Here is a 27,776-nt window from a genome sequence, read left to right on the forward strand (position 1 = left end):
TCAGCAAAAAAAAAAAAAAAAAGGAAAAAGAAAAAAAAGAAAAAGATCGTGGGAGTATTTCTTTTCCTATTGACTTGCACACAGCACCACCTAACATCAGTCTTGGTTCCTTCCTTTGCTCACATTTTGGAGGGAGTATAAACTGGGATGCCATATGATACTGGTTAGAATGAAACCGGACAGAAGACACACTGCTGATGTCAGCAGGGAGTGCCCCTCAGGCCTGCCCGGAATGCCTGATCCTTTCGCTAGTCATACTTAAGTTTTCCAAATCCAGGGAAATGCTAGTCCCAAACTGCTAAATACTCGCTCATTAATCCTTGTTTTTTGGGTTTTATGTTAACCATCTCTCTTAGATTACTATTGGCTTTTATAATGTTACTTTTATATTAACAGTAACTTTTTGAGCACTTACTATGTATACAGAAACTTTTACACTGTTTCACTTAATTTTCATAATATGATTACATTTTATAGACAAAGACATGAAAAAGGTTAGGTAAAATTTCTAAGGTCATGCAGCCAGTCAAGAGCAGAGCACAGCTCAGACATAGTTAAGTCCAATTCCAAAGTCTCTGCCGTGGCTACACTCTGGTCTGTTTGGGTCTTTAGTCAATGGAGTGTAAAGCACTGATTAGGTTAACTACACCCACTGGCTGCATGGATGGATGGGGTTAGGTTTTTCAGATGTGGGACTCCCATTGTGCTTTGCTGAGATGATGCCCCAGGAACTTTGACCTTTGTTCTTATACCTCCTAAACCATCCAGGTACTGCTTCCTAGGGTGAGGCTTTTCTCCAGAGCTCACCTATTCATTACCCTGGAGATTCCATACTCACCTTCATCTGCAGGCTTCTGACAAGCATTCCCTTTTGTCTACTCTCCCTGCTCCTCCAGTGTTCCTCCTCTCCAGTCTACCGCTAGCCACCTGTCTTTTGCTCAAGACAAAAACCTGGAAATCAAACTTGATTCTTCCCATTACCCATTGCTTTGTTCCACTGCTGATGTAGAAATAACCAGAGGTAAATCTTGGTAAGGATGCATGTCCAACAGAAAATTCTAGTCAGCAGAAAAAATTAAGAGCCCAATTCCGGCATATGTTTAAGGAGTGGTGGTGGTGGGGATCTTGGCAGGAAAACATGGATTTAGGAGCTTCATCTTCTAGCATGTATGGTCTCAGCCTGTTTCAAGGAGGGGCTGTGATCATAAAAAAACATCTACATGTTCTAGCTGTTCTCACCTGGCAGTCCAGAGAGCTCTGGAAGCATTTGGGATCATTTAGTAAATTGATATTGAATCCCTGGGGGTGTAATATAGGAAATGAAGAGCTATAAACACGTCTCTGCGTTCTGGTATGTGTCTAACAATATTATGATGATGACAGAAAATTTTGGAATCAAACAAATCTGAATTGGTCCCACTAATTTGCTGTGTGATCCTAACAAGTTCTTTAACCTCTCTACACCTCAGTTCCTCTATAAAATGGAGAAAACCCCTTTGTAGAGCTGTTGTGAGGATTAAGTTTGAAAACGTCCTCACACACATGTAGGGGTAAGTAGGTAAACAGAGAGGTAGGTAGCTTAAATAGATCAGGTGCTCCTCGACCATTACATTTCTTTTCTCCTTCAAACATTTACTAAGAACACAAACTCGTATTATATTGGATCAATTAAATATCAACTCAAAGAGGCAAGAACCTTGCCCTTAAGGATTATTGTGGTTTTTCATTTTTTTAAAATATGCTTTTATTTATTAAGAAAATACATTCTGCCTAGTTCCACTGAAACCTCAAGCTATGTGCTCCTTCCTATTTTATATACTGTCAACATCCCAATCAGAGAAACCTTTAAATCCAAAACATTCAGTTTCTGTTTCATAAGTTTGTGAAAGAGTAAGCTTTGCATCAGTATGAAGAAGAGCAACCCACTCTTTTCAGGGGGGAGCTGAGTCACAGGCAGGAAGGAGATTCTAAGATTCCCAAATGCTTCTGGCTGAGGCCTTCAGATTTTGTTTGGAACAGATTCTCAGAATATCAAACATACCTTTATTCAAGTGAAAGTACAAAAGCATATTCTTAAACCAAATGAATACACGTGCCTTTATGTTATCTGCTACTTAGGGATAACTTCATCCTTGTTTCATAGACACCAGAGGTGACTACTGGTCTCCGTAAGGGTACGTTTACCCATAGGAAAAAAAACATGCATTTTTCACTTACCAATTTCATTTCAATCCCTACCTTGCTCTTAGGAGATCCTATGCTTGTTGAGGGCAGAGATAAAATATAGTGGCAGAACTGTCCTTCAGGTTGGCTGCAAAGGTGTGACTCAGCAATAAATTTTTATATATTTATTGAGGCTCTCTAGTGAGTTATTAAAATAACATCTGAACTCCAAAGGCCTCATTTTCTGGGTTGACAACTAGAATTTCAAGTAACCCCTGTCTTAGTTACAAAATGTTATTTAGCTTAAGATGGAAGAAAACAATAAATGCTTTGACACTACCTAAAGAAGCATGAGCTCTTACTAGGTACAGGACAGTGACTCTGAATTCTGGAGCCAACATCTCTGATCACATGTTCTTTTTATAAGGCCTGTAGATTCCAGTAAAACACACACACACACACACAAAGTGATAATGAATAAACAATTATACACAAAGCTGCATACTTCAAATACTTGTCCTGGATCGATGAGAGGAAGGTTGGGAGGAAAATCCAAACAGATAATAGAGCAACCCTAATGGTAAAAATATTACCAGCGACAGACTGTAACTCACTTGAAATATTGTTTCTAGAGAACATTACATAAGAATAGCAACATCTTTGTTGGAAAGCTGCATTCCTTTATGAAGCTCTCTGGCTTTTTGCATGTTCTTTTTGTTTTGCCCCTCTAAAGCAGACCTGAGCATTCTGCTGGTCTCCAGTAGAAGCATATGAGAGAATCCTGAACTTCGGCACTCAGAACAGGTACTGAATGAATGCAGCTGGGCCACAAGGATTCTTGTTGGCTCCCTGACGTCCTTATCATCTCTTTTGGAACACTGTGAATACAGCCAAAGCAGCTAAGAACTTGGGCGTCACTTGAAAATGTTTTAGCTGCCTGCTGCAAACTCAGGAGAGACAAAAAAATTCTTCATATTCACGGATAGATAATTGCTGTTTTCTAATAAATGACACCAGAATAGCAATATCAAGTAGGGATAGTGTACCTGCTGGTGAAAAGCTTAAAACTAGGAAACTATCTTTTTAATCTACTCAAGAGGATGGAGAAAACAAGAACCCATGTGTTGTGGCTGTAAAGGAATAGGATGTAGGGTCCTCAGAAAACAGCAGGACTAAAAGTCTGTTTTGGAGAAAACCTGGGCTGAGAATAGCAAAAAAACCTAAAGGAGTATATACTTTCCAGAGGTCTATATTTTAACATTGAGGCATCAGTGATAGCTTAGGGAAGCTGTGAACATTAAGAAACAATTTCAGGAAAAAAAAGCTTACACACCATATTAAAATAAAATAGCTTCAATGAGTCCCATAAATAAAATGAATATACTAACACAACACCTGTTATATTAAATAGGAGAATACCATGAGAAAACAGCACAGCATTTACCAAGTCACTCTTCAGGTTAGATTCTTCTGCAATGATTAAAATTGGGACTGTATATTACAGATTTCATTCCAAATAACCAACAATTTTCTGTCCAATATGAGATTTTGTGTTTACTAATATGAAATATGGTGATAAATTTTTCCACTTGCATTACATCAGATTCTGGTATGGATATTCTGATGGTGTAAAGGACTGGAAACTCTTAACTGGAAGATTTGCCATTTACTACACTCAGATGACTTCTCTTGGGTATAGATTCTTTGATATTGAATAAGGGTTGAATTACGACTCATCCCTCTGACACATACACATTTATTGCATTCAAAGGCTTTCTGCATGGCATGAATTTGATGCTGAACAAGTAGTTGCTTTGACTGATGGCTTTTTCACATTCAATCCAGTGATGGAATTTTACTCCAGTATGAATTCTACAAGTGACTAAGGTATGACTAAGGTATGATGATAGCATGAAGCATTTACCACATTCAACACATTCATAGGTTTTCTCACTGGTATGGATTTCCAGGTGTTGATTAAAAGTTTAACAGTAACTAAAAGCTTTCCTACACCTCTCACATTCGTAGGGTTTCTCCTGTTGTGAATTCTCCAATGCTGAGTAAGTGCTGAGCTAGGACTGAAGAACACACCACACTGAATACATAAGAGATTTCTCCCTGGTGTGAACTCCCCGATGTTGAGGCCTGGACTTTGAAGAAACGCCTTTCCACATTCATTACACTCAGGTTTCCTTTTGATGTGAATTCTTTGCTGTTGAACAAGGTGTGCTCTTTCCACGTGCATCATAAAGACATTTTCTCTGGTGAGCAACTTCTTGTTGCATGTTAAGACCTGAGCTATAAATGCAACTTTCCTTATAATCATTCCATCCACATGATTTCTCTTTCCTGGGATTTTTCTGATGCTGAATAAGGCATGTGGTTTGACAAGAAAGCTTTTCCACATTCCTTACATTCATGTGTTTTCTCTCCTGTGGTGAGTTCTTTTGTGCTTAATGAGATGTGGACTCAATCTGAAGTCCTTCCCACATTCACTACCAGTATAGGGTTTTTCTCTGAAATGATTCCTGATGTTTAAAAAAGTCAACACACATTCACTGCACTCACAGGCCCCTCTGATGTTCAATTAGGCATGAGGTAGGGCAGAAGTCACTGCCACATAGTAGAGAGAGAGAAGGCCTCTGTGAATTCTCTGATGTTGAGTAATATACACACAACAGCTAAAGACTCCCAGTTGTTAAAATACTAAGATTTTACTCTGATGTGAACTCTCTTATGCTGAATTATTGCTGAGTTCTGACTACAGGATTTATCACATGCATCACATTTACAGGAGTCCTCAAGTAGGAATGCTCTCACATTTATTAAGATGGGAGAGAGCCATTAAGCTTCCCTTATATTCCCCTTTCTGCAAGTTTTGTGTTAGATTTATTTGTTCATGTTTACCAGGAACTGAATTCTGGTTGAGGCTCATGTCTTACTTATCATTGTCATCAATATTCTGTAATCTAAAAACTCTCTGATTTGTATCAAAGTTAGAGGCCCTACTGAAGCTTTTTCAGGTTCATTACATTCACTGATCTTCTCATCAGTGCAGGCTTTCTTGCTGATTGTTATTTGCCTAAACTCTCTTACTAATCTGTCCCCAGGTTCATACACTTCTCTAGTCTCAGGAACTTGAGCAATAACCTGTTTGAGTCTTCCTACTCTCAGCCTGTGTGAGTGTACATCTTCAGAGCTTTTCTGCTTAGGAATCAATTTGTTCTCTTCTCTGGTCACTCCATCTGATACAATACAGAAATAGAAAATGCAAATGTAATCTGTACCCTGTGCTCAGAAAAAGAAAACTAAATAATTTAGTATATACCAGGATAAGAGAAGTCTATTTGCTTTGATATCTGACACCTGACATCTCAACAACAGAAGTAAAGGTATGGAGGAGCAGTGGGTAAGGCAGGATCCTAATGGTTGACTGTGGTTGGAACAGCATGTTCAGCTGAGTAAGAAATAACCAATAAGGTGGTTCAAAAGATGTAATAGAGTAGTTCAAAAGGACTGCAGATAAGCAACTTGAAAGGGAGGGACCTAATACAACTTGTAGGGTAGAAGGGGAGAAGGAAGTAAAGAAATGGAAAGGGTCAATATAACCTCATGGGAAAAGGAAAGAGCTCTTCATTCCGGGACTCCAACAGAGCTCTTCATTCTGATTGTCAAAGAAGCTAAAACTTGGCTTAACAGTTGGACTTTCCTTCCCTACCAATTCCATCTGACTGATTCTGCCTTACTCACCTGAGCAGCCATCTCTTAAGACTTCTCTATTCTTAGTTTCCAGATCAATGACCTGTACATCTTGTTCCAGCTGGGAGATCCCATCAGGCTTGGAAAGTAGAAATCCTACTCACAGAGAAGAAAATGGCATGTGGCAATTTATGCCCAGATGCTACATCAGCCACTTTTTCTTTTACCTAATGGATAATGGGAGAGAGAAGGTAAATCCTTAGAAGACATTAGGAAGGCCTGGAGAGTGAGAGGGGCAAAGAGCCTCGTCAAGGGGTTCCGAATTTGTCTTCTACAAAGAGGTGTGTTAAGGGCAAGTTGATAACTTGGGAGCATAAGTATTCATTTAAACATTATGCAGGCAAAGGAATTTTTGAATGGATGCATACCTGCCTCCACAGAAGTTATCATTACCACTCCTCATCTGCTGCTTAAAGATCAATCATTGTATTAGATCTGGTCTACAAGTATCAAGATAGAGATCATCAAAATATAACTTTGCTAGGCTGGAGAAAGGTGAGTACCCAAGCACCTGTTGTATGGTGAGCTAAAATGTAGCAACAGAAGCAATGAAGGCTGAATAAATATTTCAAGAACCAATCTCAAGAAACAAATTAGCTTCAGTGCACATGAGGAAACAAAGAATATGACACATCCTTACCCATTAGGAGCTTACACTCTTGTTTATTCAACAAAGATTTATGGAGTGTCTCCCACATGCAAAGCATGTAGGTATAAAGAGCCCAAGCAGATAATGGTCCATCCCCTCAAGGACTTCGAGGACCTTTCACTCTGTAGAAACAGAAACAAACAACTAACTATAATATGGTGTAGTGAGAAAAGGGCAATTGATGTGCATCTTCACATAACATGGCCTTTCTATAGCTTGCAGAAGATATCTAAATTTCTTTGAACGCAAAAGCAACAGATTGTCTGTTTCTGAGGGCACAGAACTATTAAAGCATCAAAGGGCACTTCTGATAAGTGTTCAGCCCACAAAGCTTCCAGTAGCTTCCAGCAGCACTAGCTCAAGCCCCTCATCTCCAAAAAGCCTTTCTCTCCATTTGCTGAAATGTCTATAAAATTTATTATTTGTTCCTCTTATCCTGACACATCATCACAAAATGGAGTTTATAGCTTTTTAAAAGTTGGGTTCAGGTATTACTGTCCTTACTTGATCTATAAATTCTTTGATAGCAGGGACTATGTATCTTTTACTTCTTTGATTCATTTTACTCAACACTTACTTATGGAGTGCCAACTTTGTGCCCAAGTGTCACGTAATGGCTACTCAATTCTTTAAAAAGGGCATTGGGCTTAGAAAATATGATTAACCAACAGGATCCCATAGGGAGAACCTAGAAGCAAGGCAACCCTAACAGATATAAGGGAAGCATTTACTGTGTTTCTGAATTCCTGCTGGATTAATAAAGTCAAGTCTATTTTGGACTTTCATTTAGCTAAAGTCCTCCAAGTCAAATAAAATAGTTTTGCAACTTAAAAAAAAAAAGTTAGCATGCCACAAAGCAGCATTGTGCAGTATTGTGCTCAGAAATGATAACACAATTTGCAACTTTTAATTTTGATATACTTATTAAGGTGTTTCTAAGTATTTGATAACTGAAACAAATTTGGTTATTAATTACTCTATATTTGCACTTAAAACACATACGTACAACTAAAAAGGCCTTCATGTGGGATGAGGGGTTGTTTGATTTTAGACTTGTCTTTGAAGTAATGTAGGAAGGTGTAAGAGAAAATGCCTTACAGGCAGTTAGAAATATAAGATGGCATTTAGAAGCGGGGAGAGGGTTTGAGATAAAGGTTTAAAGTCACCTGTATCATCAATATCATCAAATATTGAAGTAAGGTCTAGTGAGCACTTGGGAGATGCCAACTGGCAGGCCAAGAGCTTTATAAGGTTTCACTCATTTGATACTCACTGAGCTTTATGATACAGGAACTATTATTGTACCCATTTTACAAGTGGGAAAACTAAGATTCAGAGAGGTAAAGTAACTTGCCCAAGGTCATAATAACTGGTAAAGACCAGTTAGGACTCAAACTCAGTCAGTCTTGTTTTGGAACCAGGCTTTTAAATACTCTACTGGTAACAAATATGTAAAGATTGTGAATGAAATCCATCTGTCCCTCCAAAAAATGTACAGTAAGAGAACAGAAGGCCAATATGCTAACAACGAGTAGAAAGTAAAAAATAAAGCAACAGACACGAACAAGTTTGGTGGTCACTGCCTAGACATCCCTGAAGACTGAGTAAGTAATTAAACTAGAGGGAAGGGGCAGCAACAGACAAGACAGAATTTAACAAAGGATTATGAATACCAAATCTCTATATAATTTTCTTCTCCTTAGTTGCTAGGGTATTAGAATAGCTAGAAGGAAAGAACTGATATGGTAGAACTGTAACCTATAGCATCCTTTGAAATTTGTTCTACAGCTACTTGTTAAACTGTACTTCGAAAGTTATCACCTTTTTGTACATATATTTCACAATAAGGAAATAACTGCAACTATGGTACTATAACTCGTAACATTTTTGGAAATTTCCTATATAACTACTCGTTAAATCATACTTTGAAAGCTACTACCTTTTTGCATATATATTTCACAGTAAGGAAATAACTGAAACTGTGGAACTGTAACCCACAACATTCTTTGAAATTTTCTAACTACTTGTTAAATTGCACTTGGAAAGTTATCATTTCTATGTAAATATGTTATATTCCACAATAAAAAAAACGATTGAAAAAAAAATAAGGCAACAGAGAAAAAGTGATTAGAACAATCCTGGAGAGAGAGGATCAAAGAGATTTTGAGTCACAGAAGTTTTAACTAAAACGGAATGAAGAGATTATTTAGTGTCCACAGATAAGAAAATCTCTTTACAATAAAAATCTAACCCCCTAGGCAACAGACAACTGGAGGAAACCCCAATACACAGAAATAATTTGGGATACTATCCTAAAATGTCTGTTTGTATTAGAAAATGTGGTCTATAGCTCATATCACTTGCTATCCTTTCTAACACATATAAATAACTACTTCGAGCTACATACTTACATACATAATCTAACCTAATCCTCAGCACAACTCAGGCAATTACTTTTCACATTTTATAGACGAAGAAATGTATAACTTTTGCAACATATCACAGCTGGTAAATGGAACCCAAGGCTGATTCTAGAGTCTGTATTCTTTCCAATCCATCATACTACCTCTTAGAGAATGCATTACTGGCGGATTTTCTTTCCACTACCCTGTATACCTTTTTCCTAATTTTAACTCAAGACTCTATGCTTTCGACATATGTATTTGCTTTAAAAATTTCCTAATTGAAGTTACTTTATTTAAACCTTGACAATTTCCTAATTAGATGTATTTTTAACTTAATCTAACTTTCTAAAAATAAGCCTTAAAATTTTTCTTTACAAAGATTCATTACTTGGTTTGTCGCTTGCACCAGCCTTTGTGCTGTAGATAACTGTTGTACTGGAATTCATAGCTAGAGAGTTTTATTTCTTCCTGAATGTATCTGCTTTCTGATCCCAAGCTGTTCAGCCTTGTGCCTATCTCTACAATTTATCATGGCCGTTTTGAATTTTTCTTGTTATCAGAGTACAAGCAACCCCCCCCCCCCCCAAAAAAAGAAAAAACAGGAAAAACACCACACTTGGTTGCACAAATTGTCCCATAGGCACAAAATATGATCTGGGCCCCAACCCTCACTCTGACCCTCTGTGATCACTTAACTTCTCCGAGCCTCAGCTTCCTCAGGTATAAAATAGGAATAACAATACCCGCTCAGAAGGTTATTGTAGGGATTAAATGAGATATGTTAGTACCTAGAACATATTGGCTGCTAAATAAATAAATAGATATGGCAATAAAAGACATTCTGTGTGAAATCACTGTTGTCCTCTATGACATTGACTTCAAAAAGCAAGGAATACATGCCAAACATTTCTGATTTATCAATTCACTTATCAACAAGAATTTTGATAAGCATGTTCCTATACCTTCATCTGATAGGGCACCTGCCACCCTGACCCATTATGAAATACAACTTAACATCCACACCTAGCTCCCTTTCCCAGTCCTAATCACCAGCACTAAGTCACAGATAACCTCTCTTTGGGTAAGACCCTCAAGCCAGTTACTTCCTCATCATCAATAGGACATGCTTCTTTTAAAATTCGGTAATGACAATTAAGAATTTTAAGTCTTTTTTTATTCTTTTACTCAGTTGTTCACACTCTGTGTATTTACTAGTATAGAGCAGAAGCACGTACTCAAAGGACCAAAACTCTAACATCTGTGACAAATATTATCACCGCTCCTGTCACGGGAAAAAGATGTGAAGTATAGAGTGGGGCTGCTAATTCAGGGACTGAATTATAAAATGCTACTTTACAACACTAAACACTATGCTAAATTGATAACCGTGTAAAGTTCAATTTCAGGTAGAGTTTGCTGAACCCACCAACATGAAAATGACTTCCCACGGATTGTAAAAATAGTAATTCCTAAGGAGATGCTGCTGACTTGGTCACAAAAGCAAACTGGGTAGGAAGATTTCGTGTGTGTGATCAGTCGTGTGAGTGTGTGGTCCTGGGTGTGCAGAGATGACAGAGGAAATGGGAAAGTTCAGTCTAATAGCAGGCTGTGCTATTAGACGGCAGTAAAGTGCTAAGAGATTTCTTTACTCCAAGAAGAAGACAGGTTAACTGTTGGAAATTCTGTAATTATTAGGTAAAATTATCAGTAGTTTACAATTATATATCTCTTTACAGTTTACAAAGTTGTTAAATTTACATTCAATTTAATACCATGAAATAAAGAAATGTAGCAGATTAACTTTTTGCCCTCCCATTTCCCCTCCATCGAGGGCAGAGCTAAGGAATGCATGATCAGGAAAGGAAACATAAATGCATCCATCCGTATAGCACCACAAAGAACAAAGGGTAGGAAGGCAGGACCTTGGAGAGAGCCATTGGGATTTTAAAGGAAGGAGGCTAGAATATTACACATGACAAAACCCCAGGGGCCACAACGGAGTTAGGCTATGTGAGGGGCGGGTCATATTCACCACAAAAAAGGAGGGGCATAGAGAATATGTTCCACATTCTAAAATAACATGGAAAGATCATGACTGAAGAGTGGAGTTGAACTTCATGGTTTCTTGGAACCCAAGGAGCTGACCAGCAACTGTGGTTTCTGAATACACCGGGTTCAAAATGCATCTGGTAGCAACCAAGGGCTTCCTTGGCCTTTTATATTAGAAATTTAACAAAGATCATTTGAGGATCTGCAATTTTACATAGTGGAGGCGACTGGGGTGGGTGGGGGGGCGTCATCTATTCCATCAATCACGTTTATTATCTTACAATCCTGGCAATGGAGTTTCCGAGCAGGGACGAGCAATATCGATGGGAAGCCGATACTTGGGCCACCTCTTGGAGATTCCTGCTGAAAGGACTGCAAGTGTTTTTCCAGAGAAAGCACTCGCCTGGGTATGACTCAGGGCCGGGCAGGAATTCACACTATGAATCCGGATGATGGGAAGGCGGAGAAGAATGCCTACAAAGATCAAAGAGCCATGGATGGAAAACGCACTAAAAATCTTCCCAGTGGGTAGGCTGCCTCCCCAAGGGAAAGTCCTCTTTAATGCTGCACTAGGACAACGCCCCAGATGCCACCAGCACAGGATAAGCACACACACACACAAAAAAAAGCACGGGGGGAGGGCAAAAAAGCATGATTAAATAAATTAATCACTAATTAAACAGCGGAAGCAGACATAGGCAAAACAAAACAAAACAAAAAAGCAGAAAAGGAGCCATGCCCACATCATGGGAGGCACCAACAGTCCCCGCTGATGCTTCTCAACAGCGCTGTAGGCTGCCCAGTCTGGGCAGACCTCGTTGAAGGCCCTGATGTGGGGTGAATGCCTGAACCTTCTGCTGCCCTGGGCAGGGTTACTTTGGATGAGTGAGGGGGTGACTCACTCCTGGCAAGTCAGGCCTGCGACGTCTCTCAAATGTGGCCTGCTTGAAGATGAATTTGGGGAGCTGAAGAGGTTAGTGATTATTCAACAAGAAGGGTTTAACCCATCTGTAAAAAAAAAGGCATTTTTTCTTCCTAGGAAAAGGGGAAATTCTTCAGATACCGGGGCACCAAGATACTAGGGAGGAAAGTAACTGTCTGGGAGCCGGGAAGCCCTGGAGTCTGTCTTATAAAATGGGAAGATGGGGAAGGTGAGAATTTGGGTAAAGCAAGCAAGGTGCTCTTTTCTTACAGGGAAGAGGTCCCACAACAGAGGAAACATTAATTGGGGATAAGGAGTAGGATGTCTCTTATTCAAACCCTAAAGGAAGCTTAATTAGCCCACTCCCAGATGAGATGACTCTAAAGACAAAGTATTAGGAGATTCTGAGACCTGACACCTGAGCCACCCTCTTTCTTAGAGACCTCATACCCACTCAAAAACAAGGAAGCAACAAATTCCTAATAGTAACAAAATCCTAAATTGAATAATAAGGAAGATAGTCCTTACCCAGTGAGACCACGTTCCCAAAATTCTCTAACATCACTTCTCTGTAGAGATCCCTCTGAACAGGGTCCAGGCATCCCCATTCCTCTCGAGTGAGGTATACAGCCACATCCTCGAATGTCACAAAGTCCTGAAATAACACATCCTGGCTGCTCCGGGGAATGAACCCACTACAGCACCATGGCTAGAGTATGAAGGAGATGATACAGAGAGAGGGTGTCCAGTGTGCACTTATGTGGGAGAAGAGATGAGGACCTAGGGAACAAATCCCGTAACCCTTTAACATCTAATAAGCAAGTGCCCGTCACAACATCATGGATGAAGAAACAACACAGGGAAGGAACAGAGTTCGGCTTGTGCTGCTGGGGAGATGGAAGGTGGTTTGTGTGAAGTCCAGGTTTCTGAAGATGATATGATCAGTTCCCCAAACCGGTGTCTGCTACTGAAAAAAATTCCGGGCAAGGTTTACGGATGGGATGAGGGAGAAGCCACATTCAATCAGCAGCAACAGTCCCTGAGGAAAAGTAGAGGGGTCCTCAGCTCACCTGGTACCTGGCTGTCAGAAGTGCAGCTGCCTGGTCTCCTGGGCTTCCCGCGTGGGGAAGAGCAGGCACCTGGGGAACAGGTGGAGCTGAGGGAGGAGAAAGGAGTCAAGAGTGAGAGGGGACCTTCTCCAGGACTCCCTTACAGAAGAGGCCTCTCCAGCCCCAGGGGAGATGGTGGGACCCTTCCTCATGCCAACATCCTAGTTACATCAGTGAATGCTTATCAGGTATCACGTGTCTCTCCTCTGCTGCTTCTCAGCTCTTGCATGCCATACGTACATATGTTTAGACCTACCTGTTATACAGGATTTTATTATGAAATCTCACATTTCACTGTATTCTCATGACTTGACATTCCTCTCACAGAGGGGTAAGCAGTATACCGGTTTTGCAGATGGCCAAAGCACAGCACAAAGACTTGCAGTGACTTGTCCAAGGCCATGGTCATTTAGTAGATTCCTAACCCATTCCCATTTATTGTTCTGTAAGTTTCATTAAGGCTTTCTCTTGTGAGTGGGCACTGTCTCTGCAACCAGTTTGGAAGGCCTCCAAGAACAAGGAACGCTCATTTGTTTCTTTACAATCCTTCTCCACACTCCCACAATGCCCCACAGCACTCTATGCACCTTGACACTTGACCTTCGTGGCTGACACACATTATTGCGAGCTCTGGAATTGGCCACAAGCAATCTAAGACACAGTTCTTAAAAAAACAAAGGAAAAAGACAGACCTACCTATTTATTACAGGACATAAAAATGTGATTCTATTTTCCACACCTAATGTGTATACATTCATTCAGGCATTGGGCTCAACCAAGGAATTAAATGGTTGGTTGCTTGTTTGACCAAAATTAGATTAGTCACAAATACAGCAGCTGCAATCAAATGGCAGGTGGTAAAACATACAAGTTCACCAAGGAGAGAAAAACTAAGTGAAAGGAATAGGACCTAAATCCAAGAGGAAGTGAGGAAAATCTGACCCTGAGGGCCAGGCACGAATTATGAGATATGGCAAAAGCAGCATGTCTTAGGAATTGTTCTGAACATGAAAAGTTGGATGAAGTGAAGGGTGTCTGGAGGCAACACAAAGTGAGTGACCACTCTGCCTACTAAAGAAAGATGAGCTGTCCTTAACAGAGGGGCCCACAGTCTTATTTGCGGGGTCCATGCAGGGACTGAAATGAATCACATTTGTTCTCCCATCCAGACCTCCATCTAGGGGCCATCTTCTTCCTGAAGCTTCTGGCCTTCTCAAACAAGGCCCAGGACCCCCTGAGAAGCCCCTCTTCACTCCCATTCTCCTGGATGTAAGCACCTTCTCTGCCTTACCCCCAGTGAGTCCCTGTTCCGTGTTGCTCTCCTGCATGAGCTGAGGCTCTGGAGACAGACCCTCAGCTTGAGTCTCCAAAGACTGCCACTGGACCCTTGGCGATCCTGCTTCTTCCTGGGTGGATATTTCCTCCATCCCTGTTCTGGAGGACAAGGATCATCACTGCAGGGTGAGATTAGGAGAAAGCATTGTAATCACGTTAAAATACCCCCTCATTTATATTCTCGAGACTTAAAGTATATTACACCTTGTAGACACTTAATAAAAAAATAGTTGCTAATGATTAACCACCCAAAATAAACAAAAGAAAGATGGATATTATTCAGTTTCAAATACTTAGGAGCCAAATCATATGGTCCAAATATGCAAGCTTATTTGAACTCCAATAATTCAGAATTTGGGATATTTCCAAAAAATTCAAGACAGTGCAATTCAGTAGTGTAAAGATTTCTGTGGAAGGTTTAAAACATTTAGAGTTTAAAAGCTTCTTTCAAGGTTCAGATTTGCACCCAGAGAAATACATTAATCATGATTACTCATCTATTTTTCAAAGTAAGGACCCCCTAAGGACTTAATTGGTGACACTGTCCGCCCGCTTTGAATTACTAAATGGGCTTGACTGTAATAAAACTCCTCTTTTGAGAGACAACTCTGCTAACTCCGATGGGGTGGGCAAGCCTTCTCCCACAGTCTCGAGAGTAATGGTTCAAAAAGCGCTACGGTTCAAACAGGTGTTACCTGTGCCCTTCACACCCAAGGACCGGCTAGGGTTCCGGCCGCCTTCACAAGCTCAGAAAGGGCCCTGGCTCGGCTCCCTCGCCCGGCGCTGCCCTCCTCCCACTTCCCTTTCGGGTGAAGACACAGTCCCAAACGGGTGAAGCGGCCCAGAGGGCCAGCTCACAACACTGGGGCACAGTCACCAGGTCCTGACAGCGGGGCGTCAGGCGAACCCGGGCTGAGGAGAGACAGTCTCGCTCACCTCGGCTTCCGCGCGCCCCTGAGAACAGGAACAGCAGTCGGCGAAGGTCCGCGGCCGCCTCCTCCCGGGAGACCAAACTAAGGGTCCGCCCCCGCCGCGCACTCCTGCCCGGCAGCGGGGGGCGGGGCCCCAAAGCCGCTTCCGGGTGACTCACCTGCGCAGAGGGCCGCTCTAGCCCGCCTGGTGGCCGCCGCTTCTCGGTGGCACTTCCGGTGGTGGCGCCCCGGAAGGCGGGGTAGTCGGGTTTGTGCGCCCGACCCGCGGCGGCCGCTGAGGTTGTTCTTCTGCCTTCAGTCATCTCCGAGCGACCCTGGCTGCTGAGGCTCTCTGTCTCCATGATACCGGCAATGACTGCCTCGGCCCCGGACGTGGGGCATGCGCCCGCGCAGGCTCTTCTCTGGCGCCACCGACCCTCCAGATTCCCCGCGGGGCAGTGTCCAGCCCAAGTCGGTGCGGATGGGGGGCGAGGGGGAATGGCAGACTGGGGTTCGACTTTCTTGAGTCTGCCAGTCGGGAACTAGCACAGTGGTGCTCGCGCAGTGTGCAAAATACAATGCTTCATTATAATAATACCATAATCATGATTATGTGATTAATATAATGATTAAGGATTGCAAGCCCCTCGGTGATAGGAAGACCACAGAAAGTCGGGGGATTGGAATCTAAAAAGGTTCTTGGGGAAAGGTCAGGAGGGGGTGTTGAGCAAGTTGACTTTGCCGAAACAGAGATAGGGAAGGCAAGTTGTACTGGGACAGAAGGCAGAGTGCTAGGACAGAAGTCCTTAGGGCACTGTGACCTCCTGGTGTTCTTGGATCCTTAGAAAATGTGATGTCTTGTGGACAAACGAGTATCTCAAAGAATCAACAAGGTAAGATTTGGAAGGGACTTTAGATATTAGCCACCCTCACAAATCAAGTGGTATCCTTTGATGTTATTTGACATTTCAAATTAAATAAAAGAAAAACCAAAAATGTGGCATTCTATATGCTTTGTTGAACTACACCAGTCTCTCCAGAGATTCTAATATGATTTTCCTCTTTTTCCTCCTTGAAAATCATTGATCTAATCCAACTTCCTACTCACTGATACAGTCCTCGTCTACTGTATCGCCATCCCAGTGGAGTCAGCATCAGAGATAGGAAATGCACTGCCTATGCCACTGCTTGCTGGGCAGCTCCAGTTAGAAACTTTTTCTTGTGTTGGACAGAAGTATACCCCCTGGTGATGTGTAGCCATTGTTCTTACTGAGGTCCCTGGGACAACAGATGACACATTCTTTCCACCTTTTCATAACAGCTCTTCTAATATCCTAAAATACCGAAAAGCTTGGGGCTCTTTCCCAAGTTGCCATTTTCCTACATCACACCTCCTCACAGGTTGTACCTACTAGCACAGGTGGGAAACCATTTCTGCAGCAGAGGTGAGCAAATTATGGCAGCATTGCACATTGTGTCCAAGTTTTAGCTGCCTCGGGCAGTTTGCTCCAGTGAGAAGACCATAGAAGGCACCCATTTAAGAATCCACTTCTGACCAATAGTCATTGATCCTAACAGAGTGGTAAGAAGCGTAAATTGTTTTGCTTTTGAGCAAAATTTTCTTTAAACAGTGCTCCAGTGACATGCGTGGAAACAACCAATTCATGAAATTTGTGATTCCTAACTTAAACTTTATTGCTTTAAAGAAAATTTATTTGCAACTGTTCCCAAGGTATTAATCTATTCCATATTCCCACTGTTGCACTAAGCACCAACAAATAGAAAAGAAGTAAGATACCACATGTCTGCTTATATGTTCATAGCTTGAGACTGAAGCCCAAGCATGTGTACTTAAAACTAAAATACATAGATAAATGCTGAAGAAATGAGATAATTAGAACAGATTGGGACAGCTTCGTGGAGAGGAAAGTTTTGAACTAGAACCTGAACAAAGTAGTGGACTGCTACTTTAACTGGACCACCAGGGAAGTGAAGAGTGGAGAAGAACGGTCACACATAAAGACACAGAGAGAAATGAACCTGGTAGGTACAGAAGCTAGCCAGTGGGTCTCAAAGTTTGCTGTGCATTAGAGTCACCTGGGGAGATTTTTAAAATCCCTAAGTCCAAGATTGCACTTCATACAATTAAATCAGAATGTCTGGGAATGGGAGCCAAGCATGCGTGTCATTTAAAGATCCCCAGATGAGTCCAAAGTGCAGCAAAATTTAGGGGCCTGTGGAGGCCAGCCAGCCTATAGAGTAATCAAATGAAAGGGTAAGGTTAGTGGTTGTGGGTGAGGTCATTTCCAGGAATGGGGCAGACAGGGTTATCTGGGTCAACCCTCACTCTGGATAAAAGACTATCAGATTGGATTTTTTAAAAAACAAACAAGCCCAAGAACCCAATGATATATTGTTTCCAAAAGACACAATTTAAATATGGAAAATCCTAAGGAATCTACCAAAAGTGAACAAAACCAAGAACCTACCAGAAGTGAATTCCCTGAGTTGCAAAACACGAGGTCAAGGTGGGCGACAGAATAATTGCTCCCCAAAGATGCGCAGGTACTAATCCCCAGAACCTGTGAAAATGTCCCTTACATGGCAAAAGGGACTTTGCAGATGTGATAGGTTAAGGATCTTGAGATGGAGAGATTATCCAGGTGCACCCAAGTGTAACCACAAGAGTCTTCTAAGAGGGAGGAAAGAATGTCATAGATTTGAGGGTGCTACTCTTCAAAGATGAAGGGATCAGGAGCCAAGGAAGGCAGGTGGCCTCCAGAAGCTGGAAAGGACAAGGTGAAGGATTCTCCTCTAGCCTTCAGAAGGAACCCATTCCTCCTGACCCATTTTAATCTTTTGACCTCCTGAACTTTAAGACACTAAATTTGTGTTGTTTTAAGCCCCTGAGTGTGTTATAGCATTAACAGCAAACAATGCAGTCATAACAAAAACCAATCATCTTGTTCTGTACTAGCCACAAACAACTGGAAAATCAAATTTAAAAAATACTACTGTTTACAGTAAAATATTAAATACATAGGGATAATTTTTTTTAAAAGATGGACAAGACCCTGATGCTAAACATTGCAAAAGAATGTTGAGAGAAATTTTGAAAGATCTGAATAAATGGAGGAATACAACATGGTCATGGATTGGGAAATTCAATATTGGCAAGATGTCAGTTTCTCCCAAATTGATCTATACATTCAATGCAATCCAACCAAAATTCCAACAGGCTCTTTTGTTTGTTTGTAGAAACCAACAAAGTGATTCTAAAACGTAAATGCTAAGGACTTAAGAATTGCCAAAACAATCTTGAGAAAGAAGAATAAAATGGGGGTACTTTTGTTACCTGAATTTAAAATTTATTTTAAAGGTATAGTAATCAAGACACTGTGGTGTTGGCATCAAGATAGGCAAACAGATCAATGGATACAAAAGTGTGGAAATCCAGATACATACATTAATTTTTGACATTTTACCAAAATAATTTTCCTGCAGCTGGGCAAGTTGAGCTGAAAACTTGGCCTAGGATCTGTTTGGCAGAAATGCAAAGGAGACTAATTGTGCAGTCTCGGCAGGTCACAGGAGTCAAGGTCAAAATCAAGGCCCATCCAGAGAAAGTGGGATCCTGGGACCTCTCTATCACAGTAAAGTCCACAAGGCACTTGATCATCTTGACCAGCATGTTGATTCACTATATTGATAAAAAAAATGCCAGTTGCACCCAGTGAGCAGCAAGTGGCAGGGATCCTAGATGTCCTAGTAAGACATCTTACTAGGGTAGTGGATAAACCTCATAAAGATTCAGGGGCTGTCAAATTGATGGAGTTGGGGTGGGATCTGGTGGTCTGAGGCATCTAAGGACATCGCCCTAAGGTAAAGGACATGTTGTGGCACCTGACACCCTCTTATCCCAAAGAAAATGGCATAGTGCTTGGTGGGCCTCTTTGGATCTGGGAGACAGCATATGGTACTTTGTGAAAACTGCTCCCGCCATATATCAAGTGATCTGGAAGGCTGCCAGTTTTTAGTAGGTTTCATAGAAGACAGAACTGGCTCTCCACCAAGTCCAGGCAACAGATAAAGCTGACTTGCAGATACAGTGGTTCCGAAAGTATCTGGTAAGCCCGCATAGGTGAGTCGCAGGACAGATACATAAGATTCTGTGCTCCAGTTTAAAAAGAGGTTCTGCATGCTACTGGGCTTCACAGACACTAAGCACATGGCTTGGGACAGTTCCTGGCTATGCCAACTGAGCTGCCCATCATGAACTGTGTATGTTTAGATACACCAAACATAAGGCCCAGCAAGCGCAGCAGCAATCCACGGTGTGATGGATGTAGTACGTTTGGGATCTGGTTTAAACAGGTCCAGAAGTCTCAGATAAATTGTGAATAGGTGGCCCAGACTCCCATGTCACTTACCTCTGCTCACTGCCACCTCACCCCAACCTACACCCATGGCTTTACAGGTGTTCCCTACAGCTAACTGATGCAAACAGAAGAGCCTTAGGCCTCTTCACGGATGGGTCAGTGTAATATATGTTGGCATTGCTGAGAAGCAGATTGCTCCTGCATTCCAGCCCCACTCAGGAGTGGAGCAGACTGACGAAGAGAAATTCTCTCAGCGAGCAAAGGTGGGAGTGGCATACTTGGTCATCCAAGTCACATTCTGAGGGAGGCAGCCTAAGGCAAAGAGGTGCACTGACTCCTGGGCAGTGACGAATGGCTTAGCTGCCTGATCACAGCCAAGTGCTTATGCAAGAGGCTGGTGAAAGAGGCCGTGGTGGCAGGGATGGAGGCTGTGCATGGGCCCAACCATACGGGCTACCTCCCAAGGCTGGAAGAGCTGCTACCACTGCTGTGTGTCCACCCTGCCAGCACTAGAGACTGACATTGACCCCTGGTCCTGGTTGAGGACACTGGACACCTTTTACTTTGGAAGGGACAACAATTTGCTCTTACCCAAATTCATTCGTGCTCTGAATACGAATTTGGCCTCCCTTTCTTCTGTGCCTACACATGCGCCATCATCTGAAAGGTTACAAGCTTAACCACTGGCATACTTTAAAACAAGAAGCCTATTTTATAGCAAAGGAGGTGTGGCAATAAGGTCGTGACCACCAATTCCACGGCGCTTACTCACCACCCAGAAGCATCTAGCTTGACAGGATGGTCTGTTGAAGACTCAACTAAATTGCGGGCTGAGATTCGGAAACAGAGACGCAAAAACCTCCCGACCTCCTAGAGAGGCCCCTGAAGTGAAGAGCAGTACCGGAAGGCGAGGTGTGACGCACTTCCGGATTTGGTGACTGGCTTCTGTCGATCTGTTAGTACAGTGCGAAGTCCAGTCTGTCCCCAGTCATTCCCCCTTTTCTATCCCTGCACCCCAGGCTTTTCCGGGGTTCATGGTGAGACGCGGGTCCGGCCGGGGAGGCTGGGCGGGAACAGGTGACTGTGTACGGCCGTGTTCCGCGACCCCCGAGCGGGCTGGAGGAGGTCCTTGTCCCTGTCCTTGGTCCCAGCGCGGGCGGCAGGAGGTCCCTGGAGAGACATCCTGGGGCCGGGCACGGAGGGAACCGAGTGTTGGCATCGGGACTGGCACGGGGTGCTTCTGCGTGCCCTCCGGGGCCCCTTCACCCTCGGTGTTGACCCTAATTGAGTTTCTGAATTCCAGAGTTGTCGCCATTTGTTTTCCTTCTGCTGAGGACTTATTTTTCTGTGTTCCTCGGTACCCCGAGGTGTAAAATGCGGAAGACCGTAGAGGATATCAAGCTCCACGGGCCTGTTTTCTTCTTTCAGCTTGCAGGTTTGATGTGCCCTCATAAACGTTTGTGGCTCATCTGTTCACCCCCACCTCAAACCCGCTGCTCCCCCTGAGGTGGTAGCGATTCTAGAGTGTTCGAAGCCTAGTGAGTGAAGAAGAGGAAGAAGGTTACATACACCTCACCCTTTCCTTTCAGCTTTTGGAATTTCTGAGGGACTTTTAGATGCGCGATTTCGGAAATTAGGTGGAGTTTTCAGCGGTGGGAAGTTACTCTGCCTGACTTGGAGGGGTGAGTAGCGAAGGGAGTGTGGAGGTTGCCAGGGAAAGTGGCTTGGATCATTAGACTGCTTCCCGGTGTTCTCTGCCATTGATTACGAGGAAAAGCTGGGACAAAACACATAGACCCAAAGTTTCAAATTTGCGTAATTAAAATAAACTAGATTATCTCAAAGGGCTCCTCCAACTTTGGAACTCACTGATAAAGAGAATTTAACTGTGGAAAGCTCAGCTACAGTAAAATGTCCTTCTCCTCCTCCCCCCCTTCCAACTTTGGAATACAGGGATATAATGAATTTGTGAAAAATTCAGCTAGAGCAAAACCTAATGCCTTGCCTTTTTTTCCTGCAATGCCACAGAAAGAGACTGTTAAGTGGTAGAGGACTGAAGAAAACATCCATTACACAGGCCAGTCCTAGGGAGATCACATGCAGTCAGTAAATAAATTGTAGAGAATGCATTGTAATGGGAGACATTAAGTAACTCACCCATGGACACATAATTCATTTCTGTGTTTTAAACCTGTGCTGCTATCACTGCTATGATATTTCTCTCATTCTTATTCAGATGTTTCATAAACAATCAGACAGTTGGAATATAGCGAAACCTCTTAATTTATAAATGTCCTGCCCTTCCAAGTATTGAGATGCCGGGCCTGTACCGAATTTATTGAACTTTCTACACATGGGCAGAAAAGAAGGATATTATATCCATTCAAGCAAATATTTCTTAAAAATGTCTACTGGTGGCAGTGAATGATATTAAATGGTTTAAGGGCAAAAATGAAAGTAAAAGACAGTTTTTACTTTGGAGGAGTCATCTAGTTGAGATATGGCATGAAAGCATTAAAAATTCAATTTCAGGGTAAGAGCTACCAAAATGTTAGGTCCAAATCAGTGGGGGAGACAGGGAGTTTAAAGAGAGAACTGGGTACTGGGATCATTCCAGAAATAAAAAATAAAACCCAGTCTTTCCACTGCTACTTGTCCAGAACAGGAGCCAGAGAACCTTCCAGGGGAGAGGAACTCGGCTCCTGAACTCAGCCCTGTCTCTCCCCCTCCTTGGACTCCCTTCATCTTGAGTTTTGTTGCCCCTATGCAGGAGACTTCTAGGAGTGTTTATTCCCCCTCCTCACCTTAGAAACTTTGACCCAGGTGTCAAAAACCAAGATTCTTTTTTCTTGATCTTGAAATATCTGAGACAATGGAATTTTTAGAAGATGTATCACTAGAAAATGAAATGAGCAAAGAAAATGTAATCGTCAGAAGATGATAGGAATAGCAATGCAAATAATGTCAGAATATAAATGCAAAAAAAAAAAAAAGTGGTATCAGGAAAGGTTTAATGGGTTTCAAGAAAGGGTAGAATTTTGAGAGATAGAGTTGGTGAAGGAAGTTGTTCCAGGCAAATGGATGAAGATGGGAAATCACAGACAAGTTGAGGAACAGTGAGAAGGCCAGTTTGACCCAAGCATAGCATCCATGAAGAAGGAGGAGGTAAAATTTGAAGAATGTCATGTTATAGAAACCCTTGAATGGGGAGATTTATGCTTAGTTTTTGAGGGTAAAGAGCTACCTGATCAGGGCTATGTTTTAGCCATACTGTTCAGACCCTATTATGTATTTGATCTGGAAGAGGGAGAGGTTGGAGCTAAGGAAAGCAAACAAGCTCACTGCAGTAATCTATGCTGGAGATAATGAGGGCCTCAATTCTGAGTATTGAAATGAAGACAGAGGGAAAATGAATGGAAGAGACAATCTTTCTAATGCTCCTCAGAGATTAATGAATAAGAGAATGAAATTAAGATTTGTAGGAATTACATTAGCTTCTGGTTAATGGAAAACTTAGTCAATGGAATGAATCCTTGGAGCATCCTTCTCCCTGTCTTTGAAATCCAGTCCATCCTTGACATACTTGCCAGGATTTCTTTTCAGGAATCAATTAAACCATCTGACTAGTTTGCAAGGGTTAGTTTAGTAAAACCAGATAATCTGTAAACCCACTAGACTCACAGAAACTGTAAAGTATCATCATATCCTAAAAGCAGTCAAATAAGTGAGGGTGCCACTATTAAAACCCACGTGTTGTGGAAGTCACATTCCTCTTCCAAATTAACCTGTAGAGCCTATGTAACTTGAGATGTTCCAGTGTTCACCTTGTTATTAATAAAGCTTAATTTGTTATTTTAAAACATAAGTAGAAGCTCCAGTTTTTTGCCCTGTACTGCAGTGGATCACTTTATAAGAGTGACCAGATCACTTTTTCAGAGTGAGCAGGTGACAGTGCAGCAGCATAGTGAGGACCCAGGGCTTCAGACTTGGATTTGCGTCCTGGTTCAACCACACTGACTAAATGTTGTTAGACAAATAACTCCATCTTTCTGAGCATCTTTTTCATCTATAAAGTTGGAAGGACAATCGTGCAAGCCTCATTGGGTTTCTGTGGCTATGAAATGAGCTGTGTGTGTAAGGCACCAAATGTTCCTGCTACCCAGCTCACATTAACGGCTGTTACTGAGCATTTGCCATGTCTTCATGAACAGTTACAAGAGGCACTGGCACCATAGCAGCACAACATCGTTTTTTAATACCGCTATTATACTTGTCTACCCTGCAGGGATAACGGAAACCAATCTTACTGAACACCTACGACAGAAAGGACAGCCCTGCAAAGCAGATCCTGTTTGGGTCAAGTAAGCCAGTTCCGTATAACGGCGGCTCAGTGAAACCTGTAGGCAAAGGATACTACAGGTTTGTCTCCCCAAGCTCCCCAGGAGATGGAAGGTATAGTGATAGGGAAGGTGGAGGAAGAAGACAAAGATGAAGAAGACCATTTTCAGAGAGAAAAAAATAGCCTGGAGTTATCACCATAATTTTTTAGTCGTTCTACAACTATGAATGAGAGAGCCTTGCTGTCATCGTATTTAGTTGCGTATCACGTGGCAAAAGAGAAAATGGCTCACACAACTGCTGAAAAAATTATTCTTCCAGCATGTATGGATATGGAGTGTACCATTTTTGATGATAAATCAGCTGACAAATTAAGAACTATACCTCTTAGTGATAATACAATATCTTGTCGGATCTGCACTATTGCAAAACATTTAGAAGCAATGCTTATTACATGGTTACAGTCTGGTATAGATTTTGCACTTCAACTTGATGAAAGCACTGATATTGCCAGTTGTCTGACACTCTTGGTTTATGTCAGATATGTGTGGCAAGATGATTTTATAGAGGATTTGTTGTGTTGTTTAAATTTAAATTCACATATAACTGGCTTAGATTTATTTACTGAATTAGAAAAGTGTATTATGGGTCAATATAAATTAAACTGGAAAAATTGCCAAGGAATTTCAAGTGATGGAGCAGCAAATATGACTGGAAAACATAGCAGAGTTATTGAAAAATTGCTAGAAGCAACTCATAACAGTGCTCCTTGTAATCACTGTTTTATTCATGGTGAAGCTTTGGTATCCAAAGAAATTCCACCAAGTCTGATAGATGTATTGAAAAATGCAGTGAAAATTGTTAATTTTATCAAAGGAAGCTCATTGAATAGCTGACTTCTTGAAATATTTTGTTCAGAGATTGGAGCTAACCATACTCACTTATTATTTCACACAGAAATTCATTGGTTGTCTTGGGGAAAAGTATTAAGCCGAGTATATGAGCTCAGGAATGAGATTTACATTTTTCTCATTGAAAAACAATCTCATTTGGCAAATATCCTTGAAGATGATATCTGGGTAACAAAATTGGTATATTTAAGTGATATTTTTGCAATCCTTAATGAATTAAATTTGAAGCTACAGGGGAACAACAATGATACATTTCAACACCTTGAGCATATTCTGGGATTCCAAAAGACTTTATTGTTGTGGCATACAAGACTTAAGAGTAATCGTCCTAGCTACTATATGTTCCCATCATTGTTACAACACACTGAAGAGAACATTATTAATGAAGACTGCTTAAAAGAAATAAAATTAGAGATACTGTTGCATCTCACTTCTTCGCGTCAAACCTTCAATCATTACTTTCCAGAAGAGAAATTTGAGTCATTAAAGAAAAACATTTGGATAAAAGATCCATTTGCTTTTCAAAACCCAGAATCAATAATGGAGTTAAACTTGCTACCCGAGGAAGAGAATGAATTATTGCAGCTCAGCTCATCATTCACACTGAAGAATTATTATAAGACATTGACTTTATCCACCTTTTGGATTCAGATTAAAGATGAGTTTCCATTGCTGAGTAGAAAGAGTATATTGCTGTTATTACCATTCACAAGTACCTATTTATGCGAACTAGGATTTTCCATCTTGACACGATTGAAGATGAAGAAAAGAAATAGGCTCAATAGTGCACCAGATACGCGTGTAGCATTATCTTCATGTGTCCCTGACTGGAATGAACTTATGAACAGGCAAGCACACCCATCACATTAAATAAAATCTCTACAAAATTTTGTTTTTTACCTTTTTTAGGAATTTTTTGATATATTCTATTTAAATATTAATAAAGTCATATTTGGATTGGACCAGGTTTTGAATGTTCCCATGTAGGAACATAAGTATTGTTTCAGGAAACTTGTTTCAGATACATGGATACATGTGTGTATGTATATGTACGTATACAAGGTTATGACATAAGATACATTTCTGTGAATTGTCAAGAATTTTGAAAAATAGTGTTCTTGACAATGTTAATTTTATTCTAAAATTCATACCCTTTCCCAGTTCTGCTGTCTTGCTTCTTCCTTTCTGTCAGAGCCTTGTTCACATTCAGTTACCCTCTACATGCCTGTGTGCACTTCCCTTTTTATTATTCTAGGAAGTGAGTCTTGATGCTGATTATGGGTTACCACTGGTCACCTTTAGGCATGATTTATTTAGGCACAGGCATGGCTATAATTCTAGCTAATGAGAGTCCTAGATCAGTCTACTGGGATATATCTGTGAGGTTTCCCTTAATCCAAAAAAATACCACCACTCTTTTGAAAAGATAATGGTGATAGTGACCTAGTTTTTTAATCTATCTCCCCAAATTCCCCCCTTAAAAACACAGAGCAACTAGGATAGCAAAATCAAAATCCATGGACAGGATCTACAACACAGGTGACAGGGTATCCCCACAAACCCTAAAATATGATTGGTGAGGACAAGCCACCAAGAGCTGCAAGGCCAGCATGGTCTCCGCCCCACCGAGGTCCTGAGCCCCCAGCCCCCGGGCTCCTCTCCGCTGCAGACCCCCGGAGTTCGGGTCCGCTCGCGAGTCCGCCTGCCTTCTCCACCGCCGGCTTCAGTGTCCCTGGGTAGCAGCTGTCGCAGTGGCTGACACGCCAGAGCCCAGGTCAGTCGTTGCAGGGAGAAGACCCCCACCCCACCCCGGGGATCCCGCCCGAGCGGCGGGTCTGGCGGGGTTTATTTAGGTCGCGACTCCTGCGTTTGGAGGCAAGCGTGGAGAAAGCGCGTGGGGCGGTGCGTCCGGACAGCACGGGCGCCCCGCTGCCCCCTCCACCGGCCCCTGCCCCCCAGCGCCCCGCGGGCAGAGGGGGAGCCCTGCCCTGCGGTCCCGACCCCCGGCGGCTGCGGGCAGAGGGGGAGCCCCGCAACAGGCCCGCGGGAAGCCAGGCAGCGCCGGAGTCCCGCAAGAGTGGCCCCGGCCTGGAGACGCTGCAATTGGAGATGGTGGCACAGGACAGTTGGAATCTGCCCCTCACCAGAAGGCGAGTGATGGCGGAAGGTCCCACAGACGAACTGCCACTCCCTTAACTGAACACGCCCAGGGTGGCCTATAACGGTGTTTTGCAAACTACCTCCATGGAAAGGTGTAATGGTGATGATCATCGACAGCAGACACTCCGTCCTGGGGTTCTGCCATCTGCACAGCCTTTCTAATCCTTGGGCGATTGTTTCTCAGATAGTGGTGAAGAGGGTGTAGCAGCGGGGCATGGGATTGCAAGAGAGGAGACTGGTTTCCAGCCCCGTGTGGTCTTCAGATGACTGTCCCCGCTCCAGGTGGTGTGGGCCCAGGGAATTAGGATACTTCATTTAAAAGTGATCTTAATTGTTAAATTTCTTCATTTTGTAGGTGAGAAAAAGACCCACCAGCTAGCATTAGCACCCTCAGTTGTGAATGCATCTGGTGTTCTTCCCTCTATATTAATCTAGTATTTTAAAGTTGACCTAAATACGATATAATCAAGAAGGAAAATCTCTGGTTAAAAATACATTCCAAAAGTAGCTGGAAACGGATTTTGGCATAGCCATTGTTTTAGGATTATTGTGCCATCAGTTTTCCTCAGCTGCGGCTGTAACTCAGCACAATCTGCTTTATTCCCAAGGTGGATGTCCAGGCATGGCTCTTGGAGGGCATGGCCTTTGCCTAACAAAGGGCCAGGAGTGGAGAGAAGAGCCTTTGG

The 27,776-nt window shown here is 42.2% G+C and overlaps 1 protein-coding gene and 1 long non-coding RNA gene across 16 annotated transcripts in view; one reads left to right on the forward strand and one right to left on the reverse strand.

Moving 5' to 3' along the window:
• ZNF655 (zinc finger protein 655) overlaps positions 1–15,800 on the reverse strand; it is a 31,732-nt gene extending 15,932 nt beyond the window's left edge. Inside the window, exons 1-5 of one of the 15 annotated variants that reach the window (XR_005213633.1) lie at positions 15,328–15,462; positions 14,348–14,510; positions 13,018–13,103; positions 12,476–12,602; positions 11,307–11,499 (exon numbers count right to left, since the gene is read on the reverse strand). Coding sequence is in view for 6 of the 15 variants with exons in the window: in XM_037814891.1 (XP_037670819.1) it covers positions 6,669–6,693; positions 11,307–11,499; positions 12,476–12,602; positions 14,348–14,490; positions 15,328–15,664 (825 nt within the window). In the remaining 9 variants the exon portion in view is untranslated. Of the gene's footprint in view, positions 1–54; positions 5,409–5,913; positions 6,694–10,642; positions 11,500–12,475; positions 13,104–14,347; positions 14,511–15,327 lie in introns of those variants that run through there. The other 14 variants (XR_005213634.1, XR_005213635.1, XM_037814893.1 and 11 more) reach the window with 14 other exon arrangements.
• A 4,823-nt stretch (positions 15,801–20,623) lies between these two features.
• Positions 20,624–25,829, forward strand: LOC119517860. The gene is made up of 2 exons (XR_005213646.1): positions 20,624–21,363; positions 23,967–25,829. It is a non-coding gene; the product is annotated as an uncharacterized LOC119517860 (long non-coding RNA).
• The last annotated feature ends 1,947 nt before the right edge of the window (positions 25,830–27,776 follow it).

Source organism: Choloepus didactylus, chromosome 21 (assembly GCF_015220235.1).
Source record: "Choloepus didactylus isolate mChoDid1 chromosome 21, mChoDid1.pri, whole genome shotgun sequence".
NCBI classification, from domain to species: domain Eukaryota; kingdom Metazoa; phylum Chordata; class Mammalia; order Pilosa; family Megalonychidae; genus Choloepus; species Choloepus didactylus.